This window comes from Polyodon spathula, chromosome 18 (genome assembly GCF_017654505.1).
Source record: "Polyodon spathula isolate WHYD16114869_AA chromosome 18, ASM1765450v1, whole genome shotgun sequence".
In the NCBI taxonomy this organism is placed as follows: Eukaryota; Metazoa; Chordata; class Actinopteri; order Acipenseriformes; family Polyodontidae; genus Polyodon; species Polyodon spathula.
The window spans coordinates 23,859,584-23,886,785 of record NC_054551.1 but is presented as its reverse complement, the minus strand read 5'-3'; the positions used below and the strand labels follow the sequence as shown (position 1 = coordinate 23,886,785).

General features: G+C 35.5%; 2 protein-coding genes across 3 annotated transcripts in view; one reads left to right on the top strand and one right to left on the bottom strand.

The window, feature by feature from the left end:
* Window positions 1–11,453, bottom strand: part of LOC121330467 (protein crumbs homolog 1-like) — a 29,507-nt gene extending 18,054 nt beyond the window's left edge. For both annotated transcript variants that reach the window (XM_041277002.1, XM_041277003.1), the window contains exons 1-2: window positions 11,246–11,453; window positions 652–1,251 (exon numbers count right to left, since the gene is read on the bottom strand). In XM_041277002.1, coding sequence (XP_041132936.1) covers window positions 652–1,251; window positions 11,246–11,324 — 679 coding nt within the window. In that variant the 5' untranslated portion in view covers window positions 11,325–11,453. The remainder of the gene's footprint in view (window positions 1–651; window positions 1,252–11,245) is intronic.
* Window positions 11,454–20,438: 8,985 nt separating this feature from the next.
* Window positions 20,439–26,740, top strand: LOC121330709 (zinc finger and BTB domain-containing protein 41-like). The gene is given in 10 exon segments (XM_041277431.1): window positions 20,439–21,546; window positions 21,745–21,952; window positions 22,120–22,189; window positions 22,444–22,591; window positions 24,095–24,224; window positions 24,473–24,568; window positions 24,771–24,877; window positions 25,307–25,412; window positions 25,905–25,993; window positions 26,118–26,740. Coding segments are annotated over 10 exon segments (2,685 nt in total).
* Window positions 26,741–27,202: the final 462 nt, after the last annotated feature.

The window sequence follows — 27,202 nt, the reverse complement described above, 5'->3', positions numbered from 1 at the left end:
GTGCTGTTCCTGTCATATACACAAGTCACCAATCATCCTTAAAAAAAAAAAGTTTTGTCAATTGTTTATTGCTATTAGTTTGTCACACAGTTCTGTGATGAGCTTTAGATTCACATACGCTGTGCAGTCCTTTATCACTTTTGCAACATATGCTTTGAAAATAACTGTGTCAAAGCACCTGATCTGCGGCTGGTTATTAACTGTAACAACTTCCATGGCTTTACTACACTTTTTTCAGATTGTCTTTATGGGTGATATATCATTCTTTGACACTGTCAATGAAAGCATTTCAAATCATAAGCAGGTGCAGCCTTTTGTTACCCATTTGGTCAGCATTAAACCAGCCCTATGCCCTAGGGACATGTAAGAAGTTTGGATGCCTTTCTTTAAAGATCCTTAAACTTGACACTCAAGCAAATGCCCTACAGGCATAATAGCCTGTCACTAATCAGTAGTTATCTAAATAAGAAGCCTTTCTAAATCTTGTATTTCATGACCTGTTTTAAGGAAATGCATGTTTTAACACTGCACATGTAAGAGGCACATGGTGAATATACATGCAAACAAGAAAGATGCATGGAATGACTTCATAAGCTATACCCCCTTTCATTCTTAAGAGACCCCCCTCCAAAGACATATTCATGCACTTACCTGTGTAACCTGGCGTGCAGGCACAGACATACTTCCCAATCTCATTTAGACAAGTTGCTCCATTTTGGCAAGGCTGAGAGACACATTCGTTCACCTCGATGTCACAGTGTTTGCCTTGAAAACCGGGCACACAGTAACAGGAGTAGCCATTGATTCCATCCCTGCACAGAGCTCTGTTCTGACAGGGGCTGGAGGCACATTCGTTAACATCAGCCTCACAGTGGGTACCTGTGTAACCTTCCGGGCAGACACATCTATAATCAGCAGCTTCAACTTGGACAGCCCCAACCTGGCAGCTAGCTCTGCCCTCACAAAGGCTGCTGGCACACTGATGGACATATGTCTCACAAAGTTCTGCAGAAAAGCCAGGTGGACAATGGCAGATCAGGTCACTAGGATGACCAGTGTTTATACAAGTGACATTTTTTTGGCAAGAGCTGGGGCTGCAAAGTTCACTGGATTTTTCACAGATTGTGTTCACAACAGCGATTGGAACTGAGGGACAGTTGCAAATATACTCTGGAGTAACATCCTCGCAAGTAGCGTTGTTTTGGCAAGGGTCAGATAGGCATGCGGTAATGGTCTCCACACAAAATACACCTGCAAGTTGGGAAAAGGATACAAGCTTTATTCTCCTAGACAAATTATTATTTTTGTGTTTATTTGTTTAACTATTGTTTGAATTTAAAGAAGACATTACTGTAAGTGGTTACAATTGCAGGGTGTATCGAAAACTTATAGAAACATAAACTAGGTCTAGAATCATGATAGTATAAAAAGGGCTACAAAACCCAGTGTTTATATGGCTATGGAGGAATCAAAACGAATAGGAGTCTGGTGTCAAGAGCAGGAATAATAGTGGAATAATATTGACATATGCAGTGACATTCACATGCTTAAAGTTGAAGGTTAACTGCTTTAGTAAAGCTAAAGAAATGTATCTGCCACCTTGTGGTTCAGTTTAGTACCATGACTCTGCAGCTCTGTAAAAGCATGGGTAATATAATAATAAAACATAGTTGAATTATGGTGTAAAGCAGGATACATGTATGGTAATGTGTGTGGTGTTACGATCCATTACAATTCAAACCTACCCTATATTAATGAATGCCAATAAACCAACAAAAGGAGTTGGAAATGTACTGTAATTAATTTCTTATGGAAAACCAATACATACTTTCCTGCATTCAGTTTATAGCAACATATTTCAATTGAACAATTTCATAGTATTTAAAATTGTATACTATATTTATTATATATTTCATCATAGGGAAAAGCAATACCATGACCCCATCTACTAAATATTTAACACAGTGCAAGTACTGTAGTTGCTGACTGGAACAGATGCTGAAAGAAAAAAATCTGTATTAATTGTCTAATCATCATGTGTGTTTAAAATTTATGTGAGTAAATTCAATATTCATGAAAGAGATTACTAACAATGTGTCAAATCAGAGATGACTACATTATATGTATCGTCGTGTATTTCTCTTTGAAATGCTCCAGATTTGTCAATTCTGTAGTCTGAGTGCCAGCAAACTTCAGTGTTTTTCAAAGCATCACATCATGCTGTCATAGCAACCATTTGCATGGTCCCTTTCCTGAATTCATCCCATTTCCATGGAGACCGTCAATAGACAGAAATCCGTAATTTAAAGCATTCTGTTCTCTCTACACCAACAAGCCTGATTTATTCTTAATCGAGGTACTGAAAACAGTGTCCACCTTAATGGTTAATTAATGAATACCTTATACATGTTCTAACAGCACTGTGTTGCTCTAGCGTGTTATTATTGTTGTATCATATTGTTTACAACATAATTTAGATCATGTTACACATGAGCTGACAAGAGACTGTGCTGCAATCTCACTGAATATTTTGTTCTTTCACTTTTGAATGACCTGTTTAAAATATGTTTTATTATGACTGTGTGTTTGCTTTATGATTGGTTGTGGTGTTTTATATGTGATACACACAGCTGAGCATATTCAACAGTAAGATGCATATTTAGATGAAACACAATAAATAAAATAAGTTGTGGGAAGAAATACTGTATAATGCTGTATATGTATATTCAGATGATGCTATTATGGTAAAAGGTACCAGGTTTTATGCAGTAGTTTACTGTTTGCATTTATAATTTTATGTTTGTTACAGTCCACAGTATGTCTTAAAATAGCTCATCATAACAAGTTCAGTCGTCTGCACACATCACAAGGGTAACTATACACCCCAGAGAGGCTAGAAATACATAACTATTACTGACTCAGAACATATTCTAAGTTCTTATAGCTAGTGACTTTGTTAAAACTGCACTCAAATACATACTGTGAAATGAATTAACTCTGTACAGTCCAGGTACGTTGCAATATATTGTCTTTCAGTATTTACAGTTCAACAAAGTTTGGTTGATTTTGTCTCCATCTCAGCAGGCAACACGACATCATGCCGGTGTGTATAATGGAAGGTAATTCTTAATATGTCTGTCAAGTCAAGGGGTCAACCTTCTCTGGCTCTCTCGAATTTGTTTTTGGCATGCAATCACTCAAGAGCAAAGTTGTTAGAATGTACTACATTTTTGTGTTCTAGACACCTCTTCATGTTGTGGGAGATTGTCGCAGGGGAGAGGTCAGACTGGACAAAGGGAAATGGGAGATTGATTTCACAAACATCAATAGAATGGGGTACACGTTCTATGGAGTAGTTTACAGATTCACTCAAACACTTAATGTTTTGCTTTTAAAATAATACCAGACTGATATTTTAGTCATGTAATATGCTCATTTAACCAACATTTTTTCAACATCCTTTCCTAAAAAAAATAAAATAATGAATACAGATTCAAACCAACTTAGAAGAAAATACGCTGCAACTCTTAATACATAATATCACCTAAATTTGTCTGTACACTAAGACTGTATTCTACCATGTACCAGTACTTCTGCTTAACCATACATGCCTCCTACATCACAGTAATAAGAGCAAGATGGTATTATTGGGGCAATAAATTATGTAGAGTGAAAACACAACTGGGGTTTCCAACTGTAGCTTTGTGAAAGAGATCGAAGGATTCTTGGTGTTAGATCTCCTTCCCGACCTGTAAGGGCACTGAATAAAGGGAACAGAGTATTGTGGACTAGATGGTCCGACAGTTCATTACCAGGGTTAGGCGGAAGTTGGACATCTAGAAAGGGGACTGTGGAAGAGCAAAGCTCTGCCCTTTTAAATTGGCAGGGATGGGGTTAACTTCCCCTGCCTGCCTGGGTTTATTATGTTCAGGTGGCTGGGGTTGATTAGTTGATTAGGTTGATTAACGATCAATCAGCGCCCAGCCACCTGATATAAAAGGAGGCCTCTGCTTCTCATTTGGGGAGAGGGAGCTGAGGAAGCAGAGGCCTCCTTTTATATCAGGTGGCTGGGCGCTGATTGATCGTTAATCAACCTAATCAACTAATCAACCCCAGCCACCTGAACATAATAAGGAAGGAGCGGGTGCGTTTGTTAACCAAGGGGTCATGGTTGACAATATATAAAGGGGACGTAGTGAGGTGATCTATTCCTTTTGTGAATGGTTAAATTAAATGATCAGAAGGAGAACCTGTGTTGTGAAACATGAGTGTTTTGTTTGTTTTTAGTTTTTTGTTAATAATACTGTTTGTAATTTTTTGGACGGCTAACATGATCCGGAGCTGTTGCCAAAAGCCAGCACTAAACCCAGATCAACAACACTGCAATTTGTTTTCATTAAAGAATTGTATTCTCCACGAGCACTAGAGCATGCACTATTTGTGTTTGTGTGTTACGTGTGGGTGAACTAAAAACAGGACTGTTATTATTTTGCTGTATTGCTTCATTACCATTGTTATTATTTACTGTTGCTTTGCCATCAGGACATCGGATTTAAAAAACCATTAAAGAACATTCCACATGGATTATAATTGTCAGTCTGTTTATTGATAACCTGCACACTGCTAAGCGCTTTGCCACAAGCTTCTATTTTAATTTTGGCATGAAATCGTTTCCATTGCCAGTCCTCAGGGATCAATAACAGCCCACTGTTCACCCAGGATCACAATATTTATTACAATTTTGCACTGTATTTGGGTGTACATAAAGCAGGATTCATGGTCTCCCAGACTTTTTATGGGTTAATTATTATTTGGGATAATAATGGCTTTGCAGGGGTGACATCAGACCAGAAATAGACTCCAAACACTGATGAATGGCGGTGAGTTTTATAGTAAATAATAATAATAAACAAAAGATTTAAACAAAACACATGACTGAAAATAAAGGGTGCGTTGGCCAAAGTAAATAGACAGACAAACAAGCAAACAAAGTGGACGAACCCAACAAGTATTGTGCGAGTCCTCTCGCACGAGTAGCATTTGTTTATATTCATTATTACACTCCTCTCTCTCATCTATTCTCCACTTCCCAAACACATAACCCCGAGTGAGTGAAAACATGCTGTTTATATGCAGCTTTACCAACACTCGATTGCTAAGCAATCATTCAATTGGAGTCTCGGTACAGCTGCATGTGAATTAATTAAGTGTAATTCCCCGTGCTCACATATTACATTTTTACCTGCACTTGAAGTGTTGTGCAATCCTCGTGCCTAAATACAAATATACATTTTAAACACTTGTGCTCGTAACCCATATTTATATCCCGTGTATTTTATACATAAACACCAACATTAACATGCTACATACAACATAAAACACTTATAAACATAAAGGGGCGGGACACTCCGCCACAGTGCACAATACCCCTAGCCTGTGTTCGCAGGCTTTTTCAACATGTGCATTTTGTAACATATAAATGTTATCAATGATGATATAGATTATTTTGTCTGACATACATCTGATATCTGAAATAACTTGAAATGTAGTACTTACTGTAAAAATTGAAATCCTGCAAATCTCTCTCCAGTTTGAGCTATCTTCAAGCATTTTACAGATTTTTTTAGGAGATCAATCGACTCTGAATTTATCCACAATTGACTTCACCAGCACAATTGGGGGAATGTTCTTTATAAAGTGGCCAGGAACTGGAGGTGAAAGGCTTATTGTGCAGGACTGTATGTTTTGTACATTTTTAAAAAAAAAAAACTGTGGCTAGCACATACTCAAACTTCTTATGTTTCTTTCAACGTATGCCCTGTGCCTCAGAGATATGACCCTCCCAGCTATTACATATGCATATGGTCATCATGGTGTCTATAAAGCACTCTGGAACACATGACACTATAATGCAACCTCTACGCTGTGTCTGCTGTATAACGCAGGTCTAGGGACTTCTGAAGGTAGAATGTAATGTAAGCAAGCATCAAAGAAAAGTAATTCATAAAACGGAGAGAATTTCCACTGCTTTGACTTAAAAAGCAGAACAAATTAGAATAGATTAGTACAAATGAGGCATGTAATGGGTGGTATGAAGCATGAAAGTGAAAAGAAGCACAAAGGGCAAACCTTTTGTCTGCCTTTGAACATACACAGGAATTCACATTTATGTATTGCAAAAAAGTATTATTTTCAGTTCACTATGATTTGGTTTCATTTCACTTTTCGTCATACTCTTTGGCCGCCTGAAAGGTGATCTTACATAAAAACTTGATCACTTCACATCTCTGTAGACTGTGACTTGATTGTCTTTGGACTGCATTTTAAAAACAAACCCCTAAAATTGCAAACAGCAATATAAACTGATAAGGCTATAATAATCTTCAGAATTATTTTAAACATTTAAAAACAAAATCCCAGTACATCACAATACTGTATATTAAATATACAGTAGTCCGGCTAAGAGAACACTCCTTGGGAAGCAAACAAAGTGTTCTCTTAGCTGAAGTGTTCTCTAAGATGGAGTTGACCACTAGACATAATATGAATCAATAAATAAATAAAATATGTATTATTTGTCACACATGCGCAAAAACATGTGAAATAAACATAATAAGTATGAGAAAAGCAATAGGCTAATATTAATAAACTGTAATAAAAAAAAAGTAAGAGTCAAACTAACGTTAATAAACTAGCTGTCAAACTAAATTAACACAGCACCCCTACACACATTAAAAATGCAGCAGCAGCTCTAGATTAATTATGAATACATGTCCAGGAGCAATATTCCAGACATGCACAAAATTATTTAACAGTACGATGAAGCAACTCAAAAGAACAGGAAACACCAAATTGCTCAGCGACTTGTGTCTGATTCATGTTTTTATTTATTTATTTATTTTTTTTTAAGAGCTTGAATAATTTCCAACTTTTTGCAGCAAGAGAAACAGAAGCGGGTTTTGCCATTTTGTAGCAATGAGCACCCATGGAAATCAGAAATGAGACGATGATGAATGCCACTCTCACGATGACAAGATACATTTGAAGAGATTGACTAAACCATTTTAATTTAAGTTTGATGATGATGAGTATCAAGTTACAAAACAGTACTGTATCAGTTGTGAATGAATCGCTATCGGTGCCAAGAAGGTGTTCTTTTATTTCGCAAAGTTCTTGCTCTTTTTAGCCAGAGCATTTAAAATGGGAAAAATCCATTTCACGACAAGGATGTTCTCTTAGGCGAAGTGTTCTCTTAGGAGGTGTTCCTATATCCAAGTACTAAAAGCAAATGGGCAACCGAGTTCATCAGGTAAGAAGTTGGTACAAAGTTTAAAAAAAATATGGATTCTACAATAAAGATTAACGGAACCAAATCCTAAATTTCCCAGAGTCAAATTAGGAATTGTTACTGTATATACTCACAACAGCGTTTTCAAAGCTTTTACCATTTTTAGATTTTCACAATTTTTTCTTAATAGGAAAATGTAGTGGAAAAATAACAATATTTGAAAGCCCTTTAATTATGTTTCTCAAGCCCCCAGAGCATGCAGAGGCAGACGCACAATATGTAATTGGTCAGCTTCTATAGTTATAGAATGATGTTGAGCAAGGGATTCAGAACAAAAGAATGTGTTTGCTAAACCTGAAAACTACAATGTGAAGTCTAAAACAAAAAATGTCAGTATTGTTCATTCTAAACAATGAATGACTAATCTACGAGAATGCCATTCTCAGGGTCCTGCTACAGTGCATATTAGTATTGGAAATTGAAAAATGTTTTAAACTACAGTAAATCAATTTAGCACAATAATAAAAAGCACCAATCTGGCATAAACTTCACTACACACAATAAAGAGCTTTGGAGTCCTAAAGGAATAGACACTTCTATCACCTCATTCAAAAAACATTGGGTGACACAAGCAGAAGCAAAGCTTTATATGTTTTTTTTATAATTACTTTTCTACTGAAAAACAATCTTTTGTCAAATACTATTGGTATGAACTTGAGGGAGCAACTATTACTTTCTGAATTTAAATGTACTGGACAAATTAGGGAACCTCCTAGAACATCAGGTCCATCAGCTCTTTTTCCATCATACAGAACAGTGCACACGTCTCTGATATACTTCTGTGAAAAACTGAAACTTAAATAAAGTTTAACGTATCAAAATATTTTGAGCCAGATGTACTAAGCACAAAAACACATCATGCTATAAAATGCATGAAAGGACAAGGATGGGAGCTAATTTTAATGGATCCATAACTTAGCAGGACAAACGATATATTCCCTGGATGTGTATGAACTACAAGGTGACAGCTATGCTATGAACTTGAATATAAGCTTGTTTTCCATCTGCTGCAATTTATTCAGAGCCAGCTCAGCTTTTAAAACAATTCCTGCTGAACATTAACTGACCGACCCATGTATTAGTTTACCCAATGCATCCTAAATTCATGGCAGCTACAGAGTACAAAAATAAATACAGATTGCATAAGTCTGTGTGAAGCTGCTTTCATCTGAGCCCAGGAGCTGCTCTTCAGTTTCAGAGACCTGCAATGGATATATGATACATATGCCAGATCTTCCAAAGACAATCCTGTGAGCGACTCAAGCTTTCTTTTGTTTTGCTGGTGCTTATGAATATAAAGACACCTTGGCTTATCTAGCCTACATAACACATATCTATAGAAAGCAACTAGAACTGGAGAGCAGCTGCTGGACTCATAGTCAAACAAAAACAGAGACTTATAATAATAATAATAATATAATAATAATAATAATAATAATAATAATAATAATAATAATTTCAGTAAGAAATACAACAAAGAAATTGCAATCTGAAGTTTTTACTCTTTAAGAAAATAAAGACAGGAAGAAATCATTCAGAACAACAATGTAATTGTCCCACAGTTTATCTTGGTACTTCTTTTGATAATTAATGTCTAAGATACATTTCAAACTACATGAATGTGCAGTTAAACTTATAAACTAAGAGAGAATGGGATTCAGGGGCATTTAGAATTGTAGTTTGCAGCAGACTGTAGATATGTGGCACTTCTTGAGAGAGTTGCAGTGTGCTTGGTTTTGTGCCACCTCCACTTCAGTCACAATGCTACAACAGACAGGTCTGGGAACCCCCACTTCTTTTTTGGCAATTCCCTCTATTGAATCAATGCAGTATAGTTTGGGCAATTGAAAATAAAACCGCACTGAGCATTGAGAATAGTGAATAGTCTGAAGGTAACTGCCATTTACTGCTTTTTTATCTGCTGTATATGCTCAGTTTATGTTGACTAGACAAACACATCATACTTAGAACAGTTTGCAAGCCTTGTAATCTGCTATATTCTGAATGCTTCCACTTCACTAATATTATTGCAGTCATTTCCAGTAGTGGACCTAATCGTTTACATCAGGGGTGTCACGCGCCAGTCCTTGAAGGCCGCAGGGTCTTCTGGTTTTCATTCCAACTTAAGCTCTCAATTAACTGATCTCATTATGTGTTTAATTGGACATATTTAATATTTCTCAAGGAGTTTTATATTTGCTGATTTAAAACAAACAAACAAACAAAAAAAAAAAAACGATCCTGATTCAAGGTACACTAGCTATGAAACATTTTGAGGCCTGGAGAGAAGTGTTACTTGTGTCCAATTAATCAAATCAGTTAAGTAATTGAGAGATCAGGTGGCACAAAAGCCAGAAGAGACTGCAGCCTTCCAGGAACCCTACGTTTGATACCACTGGTCTACATGGTTATATAGTCTACTGTCAGCTCCTACAACAGGTCATCATTTAAATCATTTTAGACAACCAAAACATATTGCCCAGCAGTGTTGTTTTACAACTCATTTTCCAAATGTGTCTTCAGAGGTATGGCAAAGGTACAATTATTGTATCTGTAATCTAAAGTAAATTTCCATCATTCAAACCATACATTGGAAAAGGCCTATGTTTTTGCTAACATAGAATATTAATAAAAAGTACAATAAATGTTATATATGGTACTATGCATCAAAAGTTACAGCTATTACTCAAATTTCAGAGCAAGGTATCACTCCTTGACTGACTGATTTTTAATTCCTACTGTACATGACTTTTAAATGTATCAAAAGAACTGAATCTAGAGCATAACAAGAAATGATAAACCCAGCCAACCACCTAACCCCCAGCCCCTTGCTGTGAGCCAACACATGTTATTATAATGCAAATTGAAGCAACAGTGCTTTAGTGGCACACTGCTATTATCTCTGTAAAAGCCATATTAATGTACATAATATCAGTGGATTTTGTGATACCCAAAATATGTTATTTGTTAGTTGCACTGTATAGAATCAATGCATACTGTACTAACCCAGCTCTTAAGTGGCATTAACAATCAATTCTAAAAGCAGAGTAGGTAGAATATGCCTACATATACTTTGCTATAGACGTCTGGCCATACTGTATTCAGAAAACGGTAGCATGCCTACAATACATACAATTTTAGTGGGGTGCTAAAGATATAATAAACTGGACATTTATATTTACAAACCATGTCTGTTTATAACACACTGAACTCTTCTTACGGTCATTCTTATATTCTTCTTTATTGTTACTGTGATTTCTCCATAGTCTAAATTTGCAACAACAGAAGGTGACCCAGATTGAGAATATTGTTAAATCTTTTTGAATGACAGCTGCTTTCTGTGCTCTGGCTTATTGATATTCAGATTAAACAACATCAAATCACACACACACACACATCCTCTCAGTCTAGCGATGCAATCTGTCTGTCTGATTGTTCCAACCATGTCTAAGAAGCTCTGCCATTTATCAGTTTCCCCAGCTGAGACCTTTTGTGGGAATAGCTTTTTTCTAGCTGTCCTGATGCAAAAACTATGTTGTAACTATGTTATAACTGTCACAAACCCATATATCTCACCCTTAAGAACAGATAATGTACATCATTTCAAAAATCACATAACACTCAAAACAACCAAAATCTAAAAATGGTGCTTCAACACTATGCTTTCTTAAACATGGATATACAACAGGTGGTTGAAATGTTAATATAGCAGCACATGAAACTATGAGCAAATCATATTTTAATATGTTTCAATAACAGCAAGTACTGATAATATATGCCATTAGAAATATATACCATGTCAAACAATGGATATCTGTACAACAGAGTGGAGAGACTGCAAACATTCATTCAATGATTGTCAAATTGCCAGAAAAAAAAGACTGCAGTAAAACTTACTTCCAATACTGATGAGACTCAGAAGAATGAGGTTGGTGACGAACGATAATTTGAATCGGGAAGATTTTGAAAAAGCCATATTTATGATGAGAAATCATCCTGTGAACTCACTGCTGGGCATGTTGCAAGTGCTTGCTTGTGTCTCCCACAACAACAGGTACATACTGCTTGGTGCTTCCAAGCCACAGGCTTCACAAGATGCCATTTGTGCGCTTCCACTGGGCTTTTTCTGTGCTACACCAATGAGAGCTGGCTCTGGAGCCGCTGTGCCTGCTCAGACAACTATTGAGGGCTGTGGTGATCTGTGAAACACGACACAGACTTTCCTAGCTAGATGGACTGGAATACTTACCTACTCACAAGTACTCATAATATTCATTTTTCTTCTGGTGTTCTTACTTTATTTGTATTTAATACCACTTCAAAAACAGTTTATATATTTTTTTTATATAAAAAAATAACCATTTAATTATTCATTTCAGGTATTTTTACTGTTCTTTTGTGTAAATGTACCTGAATAAATTGGAATGCATAATGAGCAAAGGGCCGAGACAATATCATTAAGTGAACATAATTAATTTCCATGCAAACCACTTGGCAAAACAGCAGTCGTTTTAGGTTTCAAGGGATTTGCATGACAACCTGCTATTTGCCTGGAATAGCTTTAAAAGGAAGGCATCTGTCAATGTTGCATTAAAACAACACTGTTGTTTACAGTTACATGGAGGAAATGTTTCAAGAGAAACAAACAAACAAGCCATTCATATAGCTTGGGATTTGTTTGCTTATAGAGGAAGAACCAGCCATGCATTTGTTGCATATAAACTTGACTTCTCACTAACGGAGCATGGCTTAATGTTTCAGTCAATGCTATTTATTTATTTTTAGATTTCTTGACCTTTTTTTGTATTTCTTTAAGAAAGACCTATAATCACAAGTTAATCGCTGTCTGTGTGGGAAGATAGGGGCTTCTGCTTATCAGCTTCTCCTCTGTTGAGTTCAAAAATGGTTTTGCATTTCTCTATGGCTACAAGTGACTGGAATTGAAATGACTGAACAGGGCACCCATTATCCTGTATCAACTGTATGTAAATTGATATAGTGGGTTTTTGGTTATTGTGGGTAAAATAGACCCAAAATGCTACACTTCTGGTTTTGACTATTAAAAAAAAAAAAATATATATATATATATATATATATATATATATATATATATATATATATATATAGATAGATAGATAGATAGATAGATAGATAGATAGATAGATAGATAGATAGTGAAAATCTAATGTGGAGCAATAAGCAATAATATTTCAGCACGGTGGAAAAGACATAAGGCCACAATTCATAATACAAAATTTGCAGAAAAATAACATTTAAGTATACACAGGAAGATTCCTTATATCTGAATTAAACACATTTTAATGGCAATATTGCAGAAAGTAAATGTTATCAACAGTCCTTTGTGTTCTCATGGACTCTGTTTCTGTTCTACATGTAATAACAGCTACAAAACAAAGCCTTTTTGTAATCCTGTAGCATTCAATGTAATCTCAACACCTGCTGCTTCCACAGCTCTAAATCACATACTGAGTAACTAGACAAAGAACTGTCATGTACAGTGACTATCCAACTGGGAAACAATACCAGTACAAATACTATTTAAATGATCGTGAACAAAAGACCACATTCATGACAAGGGAACTTGGTTCATTAGGCTATTCTTAAACTAATTTCAGGCAAACCTTGCACCTGGCAATTTGGAATTCCAAGAAGAACTAGGCTTTATATAGCACAGGCTTGGTTTCTTTGTGGATCCAATAGGGGTGTAAAATTGTCATTACCTTTGGATGACTGAGTTTCTCTTTTATTGAAACATAACAGGCTTAACACTTAAACGGAGAACTTCAGCATCATGTATGTCAGCATCATGAAAAAATAAAAATAGCAATAGCTATGATTGTTGATCAGAAGCAACACACATTTCAGTACAGGACGCTACACGGTAACCATAGAAACTGGCACTCAGTCAGGTCAAGTTATGCTGTTATTTTCTTTCAGTGCAGAATTAACAATGCAATCTTCTCACCTCCAGTCTGTATGCTTTGAAAGCACTGTGAATTAGAGTGGGAAGGATAACGTGGGTGAACTTAGGCTATATGGCATTACATGAATCCAAGTAAATGAATTGCTTAAAGTATTGCCATTCAATGCACTTGTGAAGAAGGCCTGGTTTATTATAACCCTCCTGAAAATCCCAGCAGCTGCTGGTGAGCTGGATAATCATCATATCGAGCTCCACCTGGGATGTTGCAGAATCTCCCTCAGGGAACACACAACGGTAGCGTGATCTTACCTTTAATACATTGTTATTTTACTATATTTTCCTAAATCATATTGGTTCTGAATTGCCACACTTACAGCCAATATTTTATACTATAGTAACTTAACAGCTGCGTATTAGCTAGTATGACAATGTAATACCATTCTGTTACAAACCATCCACATTTTAACACTATTATTTTGTGTGTATTGACATTTTAACACATTTGTTATGGATCAGTGATTTTCCGATTATTTTCCTTTTCAATGTGTTTCTAGATTACGGCAATTAATTCCTATTCTAAAGAAACATAGATTTTACTCCAAAAGCCTCACCTCTATAACATGTTATAGAATCTATATCCTATCAGTTTGTATTTAATATATATATATATATATATATATATATATATATATATATATATATATATATATATATATATATATATATATATAAATAACGTTGTGGTTTTTGGTGACAATACAGTACAGTAAGTGAAAAACACACACACAAAAAAAATAAAAATAAAATTGCCCAGCCGACAGTGCTTAAAATCAGAGCTCTAGCAGTGCCATCTTGTGGTAGGAAGAGAAAATACACTTTACAACAGACAAGATCAGTACCGCAAGAACAACTCGCCATTTTCCAACAACATCCGGAAAACAAACTGACGTGTTGGTTTCAAATCACATAGACTGAAAACATTAAAAACAAACCTGTTTGCAAAGCTATGCAATCAGTTTAATACAGTATGGCGTTTTAGTGAATATGCGTCGGCTGGCTTCGGCTGCGGGCTGCCTGGTGACGTCACCTGCAGAGTAGGGACATTTTTATTGTCTATGTTTTTCACCAGTGATACAATGAACCTTTATTATTTATTGCATTTTACAGATTGTGACATCTCTAACGTAGAAAACCTAATTTCGATCAAACTAAACAGAACTGACCATATCTACAAGGATCCGTGCAACTAAAACGCCACTGTAACAAAGCCGTTGCAAAGAACTGTGGGTATGTAGTTTATGTATTAATAAACTACAGACACCAACATCCTTTGCAAAAAAGTAAAATATTTAAATATGACATGTATATAAACTGTATGTGATGGAAAATAAAGGCAGTCACTTGCGTATAACAAAACGTAACTGGAAAATGCAATAAAAAGACGGTTATTTAAATAATTGTAATGTAATTATGTCGGCCAATAGGATTGCAGTTTGTTACGATGTAGGAATGTCTCTGAGAAAATTTTATATATTTTTCTTATATAAAAAATACATGTTTACATTTATCTACTAGGTATTTAACATTGGATGTTGTATTATTATTATTATTATTATTATTATTATTATTATTATTAGGGAAATTTAGTTGTTACTGTAGGAAAAACTTGTATGTTGACTTTAAAAAAGTGAATGGTGTCGTTTGTCAGTGATGTCCTTTTATTGGGGGGCCGTGGGGTTAGGGGGTCCACAAGGAGGGTCGGTCAATTGCACCTGTACCACATAGGGTCTATTTACAGTGCTTTTTATTTTGTTGTGTTTTTTTTAATAAATGCGCACAATCGATAGTTGTTAATCTTAATGACGGCTGCAGTAACAAACAAACTGCAATGAAACGGAGTAGATTTACAGTTAGGCAGCAAACGACAGTTTGCATTTATTTTTTTCGAAGTACTGAGTTTTTAGCAACACTCCAGTTGAATAGGCAAGCAGCGTCAATGCTAGCGTTTTACAACAGAGATTAAGTTTCCCAAGAAACTTCCATTCTAGTTTACTTTGTTGTTTTAACAATTTTGTTTTGAATAATTATAATACTACTAATTAATAATTATACTACCGCCTTGAGCTTGTGTAGGCCCTGAATTAATTGTATTCAAAGGTGTTGAATTTGATTACCGCACCAAATGTCTTATATTTGTTAGTTTATAATTATTATAACTATTATTATTATTATTATTATTATTATTATTATTATTATTATATAATAATAATAATAATAATAATAATAATAATAATAATAATAATAAAATGTATAATTAGAGTGTAATGGAAGCCTTTTGTTACATTTTTTGTCCTGTAGTGTAGGCACGTGAAAATAAATAAATAAATAAATACATAGAAAGTTGACTTCTGTCATTCACGGAATTCATGTTTGAGGTCTACAGTTCTTTTTGGTAGAAGCCATTACCGTGCTAAGCAATGTCGTGGCTTATTAATTTCTAGGGACAAAACGAAGATATCTTTCTACTTGCCCTGAACAGCATGTTGCAGTCTGATAGATCACTATTCTGAAGTGCTGGAAGCTTAGCTTTGCAATACTAAAGACAAATTGTTTGGCTAAATTAACCTTTCAGATATGTGTTTTATAGCACCCATAGGTCAGAACTGGTGTCATTTTAACTTATTTAGAGGTGAGGGACTATACAGAATATTAACATATAAATACATTATATACAGTGCCTATAGAAAGTCTACACCCAATTGAACTTTTTTTCACATTTTGTTGTGCCAGTGCCTCAGAGTTTCATGCATTTAAATGAGGAATATTTTTCCAGTTATCTACACCCCGTACTCTACACTGTTAAGGGGAAAAAAGGTTTTATTGAGAAAAAAAAATATATATTAAAAATACAAACTTGATTAACTGGATAAGTCTCCACCACCCTGAGTTAATACTTGGTAGAGGCACCTTTGGCAGCAATTACAGCTGTGAGTCTGTTGGGATAGGTCGCTACCAGCTTTGCACACCTAGATTTGGTAATATTTGACCATTCTTCTTTTCTTCTTTACAATACTGTTCAAGCTGTCAAGTTCCTTGGGGAGCGTTGATGGATAGCAATCTTCAAGCCACAAATTTTCGATTGGATTTAGGTTAGTGCTCTGACTGGGCCACTCAAGGACATTTACCTTTTCTTCCTTAGCCATTCCAGTGTAGCTTTTTTCACTCTAGTTTCAGCTTTCTTGCAGAGGGCAGCAGGTTTTCCTCAAGGACTTCTCTGTACTTTGCTCCATTCATTTTCCCTTCTATCCTGACAAGTGCCCCAGTCCCTGCCGATGAGAAACATCCCCATAACATGATGCTCACACCACCATGCTTCACAGTAGGGTTGGTGCTCATTGAATGATGCGCTGTTTTGGGTTTGCGCCAAACAACGCTTTGCATATAGGCCAAAAAGTTTCCATTTTAGTTTTGTCAGACCACAAAACTTTTTGCCACATGGCTACAGAATCTCCTGAGTGATTTTTTTTTGCATACAGGATTCAAGGTGGGCTTTCTTGAGTAATGGCTTCCTTCTTGCCACCCTACCATACAGGCCAGATTTGTGGAGTGCTTGGGATATCACATGCACACTTTAAACAGTCTTGGCTATAAAAGCCTGTAGCTCTTGCAAAGTTGCCGTTGGCCTCTTGGTAGTCTCTCTGATCAGTCTCCTTTTTGCTCGGTCATCTAGTTTGGAGGGACAGCCTGATCTAGGCAGGGTCTTGGTGGTGCCATACGCCTTCCACTTCTTAATAATCATATTGACTATGATCCAAGGGATATTCAAGGCCTTTTGATATTTTTTTATACCCATCCCCTGATCTGTGCCTTTCAACAACCTTGTCCCAGAGTTCTTTTGAAAGCAACTTGGTGCTCATGGTTGAGTCTTTGCTTTGAAATGCACTACCCAGCAATTTGAATTTATCCTAAAATCATGTGAATCATTATAATTTAACACAGGTGGAGGCCACTTAACTTGGTGTGCGATTTTGAAAGCGATTAGTTACACCTCAGCTAATTTAGGATTGCTATTACAAGGGGGTGGACACTTATCCAACCAAGTTATTTCAGTTTATTTTTTTCATTAATTAATTTTCTACAAATTTCTAGAATATTTTTTTCACTTGGAAGTTGTGGGGTAGCATATGTAGATAAATGGAAAGGAAAACTATTTTATTGCATTTTAATTCCAGGCTATAAGGCAACAAAAGGTAAACAAGGGGGTGTAAACTTTCTATAGGTACTGTGTGTGTGTGTGTGTGTGTGTATATATATATATATATATATATATATATATATATATATATATATATATACACACACATACAGTCAAACTCTTTTACAACATACCTGGTATGTAACGTACACTCTGATATAATGTACCTGTATTGTGGACCCGAATAAATATCGTATTAAATCATTTTTAAAAAACTTGTTTAGTACATACTCTTATAGTACATGCTTCCTGTTATTACGCACACACTGCGTTGGCACGCAGCATGTCTGTGCGGTGGATATTACGTACTTGCTTTTTGAACGTTGCTCTTGATTACAGTATATGTACTGTATTAACATGGCGAGCGCTAAACTAGTGTCTTATCTCGCTCAAGGGTAAACTCTACATTATCAGTGAAATCAAAAAGGTGCAAAAGCAGGCACAATTATGTAGCGAACTTGTCCAAAAGCACAGTGAATATGATATGGAAAAGTCGGGAGAAAATCCAGTCGGTGATTGATTCTTCAGTATGTGCACCTGCCTGTGAACGGTTGCGCACTTCGATGTGCGCTGAATTAGAAGACGCGATTCACAAATGGTTTAAACAATAAAGAGATGCATTAGAACAATTAGTACACACAAGCGCTTGATGTTGTTAAATGTTTTGTGATGAGCCAACCAAGTACAGATCTGTTCATTGACTCAGTAGTTAAACTTGAAGAGCTAAAGTTTAAAAAGCAGCAGTCACTGCTGCAGACGTCTATGAAATATTTTCTAAACAAGTAACGTACAACATGCAGTTTGTATGGTAAAGTGTACTGTATTGTGTTTGTTACTGTATACCTATATTTAGTATGTTAATGTTTTGGGTCTTGTTGTTTTATACGCTAATATATTACTATACCGTTTTGTTTTTAATAAATAATTATTTTACAGTCGAGTGCAATGCATTGTACTGTTTAGTGTTTGTTCACAACAGTTTTGCAGAAGTTTGTTAGATTTGCAGAAGTGTGTGTGGTACAGTAAGTTTTGCAAAATGCATTTACAAAATATCCAGTACCAAGCCACTGTAGTTTTATACAAATATACTGTGATGTGTAAATTAAAAATACTGTACTAATTACAGTACAGTATTCAGTACAGGTACATTATATTTTCATTTACAGTACTGTACACTTTTATTATATATATATATATATATATATATATATATATATATATATATATATATATATAGCTGACCATATTTAATACTGTACATATAAAAATACAGAATGTAAAATACTGTATTGTTTTGTACTGTAGTTACATGCAGTAATCGTTTGTTGTTTCTACTGCAATAAACATTTATACTAGTGTGCATACATTGTATATGTACATTAATCAATTAGTACTAGTTTTTACAGTACTTTTTAAATTTGGGGGTTTTGTGTAGATACAGTACAGTACCTGGTTATTACACACCTCGTTATAACATACAAATTTTATGATCTCAAGGCGGTACGTTGTGTGTTGGTGTGTGTGTGTATATATATATTGTGACAGACTGGGGTGTTTTGTCACTGTCCTTTCTGGTCTTGAACACAGTCTGACGGGAACCAAGCACTCTGGACCACAGTATTTTGTTTTAAACAGGGCGCGGCCTGTATGTTTTATTTCAGGATAGTGTTCTCTTTATCCAGAGTCACACAAATCAAATTCCAACGATATCAACAAAATAAACAAAACAAAACCTAGCTCTTTATTACGGATCGCTACCTAAACCTTATAGTTATCTTTTAACTACCCCTTTCTACAAGTCAGACAGCTAAGCTGTTTACTGACTAACCCAAAACATGCCTTAAACTAGGCAATAATTTCACCCTTAGGTAGAACACAAACCTTTTAATCTATTTCGGCCTTTTCCTCTGTCATCTCCTTTACACACCTCGCGTTTGAAAAAACCATGCTCTTTTATGGCTGCCTAATTGGAGACAGGTGAAACCCTTGTCTCAAAATGGTCTCCCCTGTGGAACTGTGGGAATTGTAGTCTTTTCTGACTTGGCAGTCAAAGACTGCAATTTACTTGTGTGACCCATATTCAGTGGAGAGGATACAGGCTCATTGTCACTCTTGGATCAATATACACACCCTCCACCACTTTCCCATATATTTTATAGTTCACTTTGTCACTATATATATATATATATATATATATATATATATATATATATATATATACACACACACACACATATATATATATATAGACTATGCAAACCCAAAAAAACATCAACATCAAATAGAAAATGCTCATTGGAAGTGCAACAGATAGTACCTCTTATTTTACCATGTTAACATGCTATTGTTGTAAAAGCCAACAGACTAATAATGTGATATGCTTACACGTAAGCCGTGAGAGTTGTATTGATCAATTAAACATTATCCATAAATCAACCGCTGTAACATATCTATTTTTTTGTCATGTCCATTTTATTTTACATGCATCATAATCTACTGTTCTTTATTCTATTGTGGTTTAGAAGCTTATAACACAAGAAAAACTTCTAAGTCAAGCAGACAATCATTTTGGTGTATTGTGTTTGTTTTGCTAACACACTACTAACAGACTATGACCAGAGTTGTTTAAAATAGCAAAAAGAAAAATATATAACAAAAATGTTTGCACTTGAGGGGGATTTTAGAGGAGAACTCACATTCTGTATTCAACAAAAAGTAGAATTACATAAATAATGTACAACATAAATACATTTTGTTCAAATGTGATTTTTTTCATCATTTGTTTTGCAGGTTATTAAACGGGCATGATAAAAATGCTTAAATTCTGAACGATTTGTTAGAAAAAGCAAGCCACCCGTCTATCTCAGATTTTTGCAAGACTTAGTTGTACAATGAAAAGAACGAATACTAAACAGAAGGGGACTATCTTTGTCAATACTGACAAAGGTACATCTTCCGACTTACAGGCATTAGACAATATTAACTACGTGGACACCATAGTACATCAGGAACATCCATGTCCCCTCCAAGAACTGTCATCGGAGAAAAGAAAGCATTTATGTTTTAAACATTATGACAGGAACTTCCTTACATTCTTGAATGATGATAGACAGAAATTATCGTCCTTCTGTGATCTAGTTATTTTTGCAGATGGAAAACAATACAGTGCACATAAAGTGATGGCTGCTTTTGGCAGTAGTTATTTTCAAGCTTGTTTGAGCAAAAACCCAAACTTAAAACATGTTACCTTGGACCATATTACAGACTCTGTGTTTCAGCACCTACTGGAATTCTTATATACCTCAGAATTCCTGATCTATGAAAGTGAGATCCCTTCTCTCGTGGAAGCAGCCAAGTTTTTAGATACGACTGATGCAGTGAACCTGTTAACCAGTGAGGAATATTCATCAGCCTTTGTCAATGTAGAAAAGGTCACAGAAGAAATATCATACAATGAACTGGCACAAACACCTGAGCTCAGTGATAAGCCGTCTGGAAGCAACCGATGTACCCTCTGTAGCCGAAGCTTCAGCTACAGAAAATCCTTACAAAACCATCTGGCTAAATCTCACAGCGCACCGTCAGTAGAAAAATCAGAAGACGTTTCTAGAAATTTGGACGAGCCAGACCATACCACAAGAAGGTCTGCATGCACTCGCAAGTGTCATGTGAAATTTGGCAACACAAGTGATAACGAAAGTACAGGCCTGTCTGACGACAGCAGTTCAGACCAAATGCTTTGTGAGGAGGAAAGACCAGACACTACTGAAATGGAAAACTGTCTGAGTGAACATGAAAAGCAGGAAGAAGACCAAAACGAAGTAAAATCGGATGAAACCGAAGCTGAACAGGATAGTGACAATGACAAGGTCAATCAGAACACAGATACTGAAGGAACCAATCAGAGCTTCCCTGAAGGACTAGCTCCTGTTATAATCCAAAGTGCAAACAAGAAAACACTTAAATGTCCTAAGTGTGATAAAACATTTGATCGGGCAGGTAAGAACAAAGCTGTAAAGTTTTAACTTGTAATACCCAACAACTCTTCCTTGGAAAACGATGTATTTTATGGATGTATATTTTAAACTGTCATTTGTTGTTGGTCATTACTCATGTTTAAATAACCTTTAAACTCACTGAATTGTGTTTTTTGTATACTTTCCTTGATTGCATCTCCAGTACATTTCTGTTTTCTAGGAAAGTATGAAAGTCACACACACGTTCACACAGGAGAAAAACCTTTTCAATGTGATATTTGCCATCAGTACTACTCCACTAAATCAAACCTCACGGTTCACAGGAAAAAGCACAACAACGAGACTGCATTCCAAAAGAAAGAACACAAATGCCCATATTGCAATAAGCTACATTCCAGCAAAAAAACTCTAACAAAGCATGTGAAAAGGTAGGTAACAGTGTTTGCACAACAATCTTTTCTGAATTCCAAGAAAATAAAAACTATTTACAGTGAAAACATCTGTTTAATACAGTGGCAAGTAGTAAATCGTCACATGTTGCACATCACTATAAACCAGTATTAGGGTTTATATTTTTTCATGTATTGTTTTCTAGGTTCCATCCTGGTAGTGTACAAGACTTCATTTCATTTAAGAAGAAAAAGAGTGAAGGGTGGAAGTGTGATGTAAGTCTTCATTTTTACATTGCTTTGTTTCTAATACCTAAAGTGTTCTAATACCTAAAGTGTTTAAATCTACATTAAATAAGAACTGTTAATATATGAGACATTGAAATACCTTTATGTATATGTTACTCACACATTTCTGTAATATACAGTGGAACATATGTGACCCCTATAACTTTGCATTAAAGCCAAATAACATTTTTAACAAGGTGTAGAAAAAGAGTAGTATTTCAGCTATTTATCAAAACATGTAGATCTGTAACAAATCCTTTACCTGTCGACCACACCTGGAAGAGCACATGATTCTTCACACACAAGACAGACCCTTTAAATGTGTATTCTGTGAGGAACACTTTAAATCCAGATTCGCAAGACTGAAGCATCAAGAGAAGTTTCATCTAGGTACAGAAAACTAGTAATCCTCTTCATACCCTTTATACAGTGTAAAACGGCATGAGAAGAGCATGTGGATGTGTGTAGTATTCCTTTGGGATTCGAGTGCAGAGGTATGGGATTGGCAAGGTTATCTTTTCTTGGTTTCCTTCTGGAAAGAATACCAAGGCAAGCTTGCACTGGCACTTTGCTCTGCAATGGAAGTGGTTATTCACTGCAAGTGGTTATGTGAGGAAGATTTCTATAAGAATTTCTTGCAAAATGTGGAGGGCCACAGTAGTATCTACTTCATTTTCTGGGGGCATGCAAGCATCACTGACTCTATACTCCATTATATTTCATGTACCTTATATTCAGAATTGTAGGCTTGTTAAAAGGGCTGCTGTTCTGGTAGACTGGGGCATTTAAAAACTACATATAACAACAATTATGCAGTTTACTGGTAGGTCGTTTCTCATAAGGTACTAGGTAGTACTGGCATGGCATTGGAAATTGTATTCACAGAAAGATATACAGTACATGACTAAAATGGTTGCAAAAACAAGGAATGGATGCAGTGTTGCTACATTTCAACTGGAAAGGAGAATGCTTAAAACAAAGGTCAAGGGTCAGTTTATGGATAAATCCTACATTGGTTTATGGGAGGTCATGCTAACAAAAGAACCCTTTTGCGCAGATTTTTAAAAATCTTCCACATTTAATGTAAATCATGCTTGTGTTGCCGATATCAGCTGCCCAATGTGAATGTGGATTATCTATACAAAACAAAACTTAATCCAAGCTACGCAACTCACTTAATGTGGCTACTGTTGAAGATCTTGTGACAATCAGTGCAGATGGTCAACACATATCCTTGTGTTAAAGGCTGGCTTTCCTCAGGTAAAAGGAAACGAAGACCAAATTACACATCCTGGCAAAGTGATGCAGACCTTTTAACTGTTGCCGACACTGACTCAGATTCTGAAGAATAAGAAAGATTTGATAGTTGTATATAGTTCACAGGCTTAAGTTTAGGTCAAATTCCAATTAGCTCAGAGAACTGAGCTAAGAAACACATTACCAAAAGGCAGAACTGCAGGAAGAAGAATGGTTGCAAAAGCAGCATATGAAGACAGGTATACTGGCAGAACAGATCACATGGAGGACAGAGAAGGCACAGCATGTCAGTGTCAGGCAGCATAGATGAACAATCAGGCAGTCATGAGTAGAAGCATACGTTTCTGTTTTTGTATCTTTTTAGTGTTTTTTTTTTTTTTTCCATGCAGTTAATATGGAAGCAACCAAATTGCTCTTGATGTGGTACTCAACAATTTCACTCACAACATTTTTGGCCTAAGCCACTGGCTCATTGGGTAAAAAGTTTGTCTGGAGCCCTACAGTGTTGTACAAATGCAATTGCTTAATAAGTTGTTAACGGTTAAAGCATAACTATTAAGAGTAGACATTTAAAATGTTTCTGCTTTACTAATAATATGGTCTGAAACCTAAAATGTTGTTATAACTGTGATTCAGGTCTCTTCCCATGTGACATTTGTGGTTGACAGTTTAATGACACAGGAAATAGAAAGCGGGACATTGAATGTACTCATGAAGGAAAGAGGAAATGGACCTGTTTTATCTGTGGGAAATCTGTAAGAGAAAGGTAATAGGCAAATTGTCATTCTATTATTTTTTGAAAATAAAAGTTTGTTCTTTGGTAACTGGTTGGATATTCATTACATTTTAAGTTAATTTAAGTTAAAATATTTACATGGAAAGTTTTTTTTTAAAAAAAATTTGTTGATATTTTTGAGCAATAGTAATGTTTAATTAAAATGTTTGTCATTGAATTTAATTTTGTAATTAAGTAATATCTTAATAGTAATATCTTAATATTTTGTTTTAATACAGAACAACATTAAGGGAACATTTGAGGATACACAGCGGAGAAAAACCTCATCTCTGCAGTATATGTGGGCAGAATTTTCGGCATGGTAGCTCACACAGGTAACACAAAAAAGTAAATGGTTAACTTTCGCTGAGCTACAAGGAAAGTATGGATTATAGCAGGAGATGTAAAACAGATGTCCACCTGCACAAGAACATTGTTCGACATCATTTGTTCATGTACAGTAGAAAACAAACACCTTCAAGTGTGAAAAAGGAAAGTGAGAATTATTAAATCAAACGACTGTGATTCTTTACACAGACTTCATCTCAGAGTCCATCATGACGACAAGCGATATGAATGTGATGAATGCGGGAAGACTTTTATTCGTCCTGCTCACCTGCCAAAACACAGAAAAATACACTCAGGTATAGGAGATGGAAAGGATCACTCTTACGTTGTTGCCTTTTCACTACTTTAATGAATTATATCCAGTGTATATCCTATGTTTAAATATTTTTGATCTCTCGTATTCATTGTTTTTAAAGCTAGTGTCCCATAATCAGGTTGTACTTTACTCTAAAATGTAATCCCATTGTGTCTGTTTGCTGTTAGTCCAGTTGGTTTTGTTTCCCTTTGGTACCTGCAGGGTCACAAGGTTCTTCACCCTACACACAGTTTCACACTGTTACCAATACAAAATAACATGGGCTTGTCAACATAATAATAATAATAATAATAATAATAATAATAATAATAATAATAATAATAATAATAATATACATGAATCTATACTTCAATAATTTAAAGAACTTTAGCACTGTAATGATCTTGTGATTTGATTTATTTTTCCCCAGGAGAAAAGGCTCATCAGTGTGAAGAATGTGGAAAGTGTTTTTGTCGTAGAGATCACCTGACAGTTCATTACAGAAGTGTCCATCTAGGGGAAAAGGTTTGGCAGAAGTGAGTGTGCTTCTGGTAGACTACACAGAATAAACTTGTATGTGCAAAGTCTTTTCTTTAAAACTCTTGCTTTCTATATCTGCAAGTCACCTCTTTTCAGTTGGCATCAATGCTAACATGAACTAGCATGGAGTAAAAAACTGGAAGTAGCCCTGTGACTCACTTCATTCAAACTGCTGTACTTGTGGTGACACACCCTTTGGGCACCACCCTGCTGAGTGTCTCTTGCTGTTCAACTGCTCCTTGGAAGAGTTATTTAATTAACATTAAAATTGGGAATACACTATTTTGGGATATTCAGAATTTATATTTTAAATTGAAATGGGCAGACACTTTTTGATTGAGTATATTATATGTTATAGAAATAAAGAAAACTATAGCTTCACATTATAATTTTATATTGCAAAATTCTTTATTTTGCCCATTGTGAAAAATGTAGACCAAAACACCAGGTAATACAAGCTTTATTAACTGGTGTTTACATTTTTTTAGGTACAGAGCTGCCTTGCACCAATGTGAAGTATGTAAGAAAGAATTTAAAGGGAAATCAAGCTTGGAAATGCATTTTAGGACACATTCAGGTATAACTTACAGCTTATTTCCAACATCACATCAGAAAACTATTCCACAATATAAAAATGTCTAATTTTTTTTTTTTTTTTTTTTGTGATCTTAAATATAATAATAAACAATTGTGTTTTACAGGAGAGAAACCTTACAAGTGCCACATCTGTAACCAAACTTTCAGAATCAAAAAGACGTTAACCAAACACATGGTAATTCACTCAGATGCCCGTCCATTTAACTGCCCACATTGCAATGCAACCTTTAAAAGAAAAGACAAATTGAAATATCACATTGATCATGTACACGGAACTAAGGCTGCAGAACAGTCTGCATCAGAGCCCTTGGAGGAGAAAATAGTTTCTTTGCCAATGCCATATGATGATAAAGCTTATCACACTGAAGCAAAACAGTACATAGAGCAGCCCAAGGTGTACCAGCTAGAACCAAAGACCATTCTGCAAAGTGTTCCCTCGGAGGTCTGTGTTCCTGTGACACTGGTACCTGTTCAGATGCCAGATGTTTCTTCTCAAGCTGATCTTTTAAGACACACCGCTTCTCTTCCCCAGCCACAGACACAGCAAACAGAATACCAGCCAGCCACAGACCTTGTCTTTTTGGAGAAGTATACACTTACTCCTCAGCCCACAAACATTATTCACCCAGTTAGGCCTGACCAGATGTTAGGTCCTCGGGAGCAGTCTTATTTGGGAACTCTGCTTGGACTTGATACAGCCATGCCGGTTCAAAACATATCCAACTGAACTTAGTCAATAACAATACTCTTTGATGTACTGTATGTGTTTTACAGTACACTTGAGGTTTAGATCTTAAATGTTAATTTAATTGTGATGAAAATGTTTGAGGTTTAAGTGATTTTAAGTGATTTGGTGTGGTGGAGAAACCACATCAAATAATGTTTTATTACTTTTACAGGTGTTTATGGGGCATTGCAATTCACAGCTGTAGAGTGTTTGAAGTCAATTTTTCAGTATCTGATAATAATAATAATAATAATAATAATAATAATAATAATAATAATAATAATAATAATAATAATAATAATAATAATAAAAGAAAAAAGCTTAGCAAACTTATTTTAGGGGGGATTTGTTAAGATTTAAATTATGTTAAAGTAATTGGCATTCCAGTTGTTAATGATGTGATCTGCAATTTGATTTGTAAATGTTTGATTAAAAAAGTGAAATGTAGATATTAATATAACA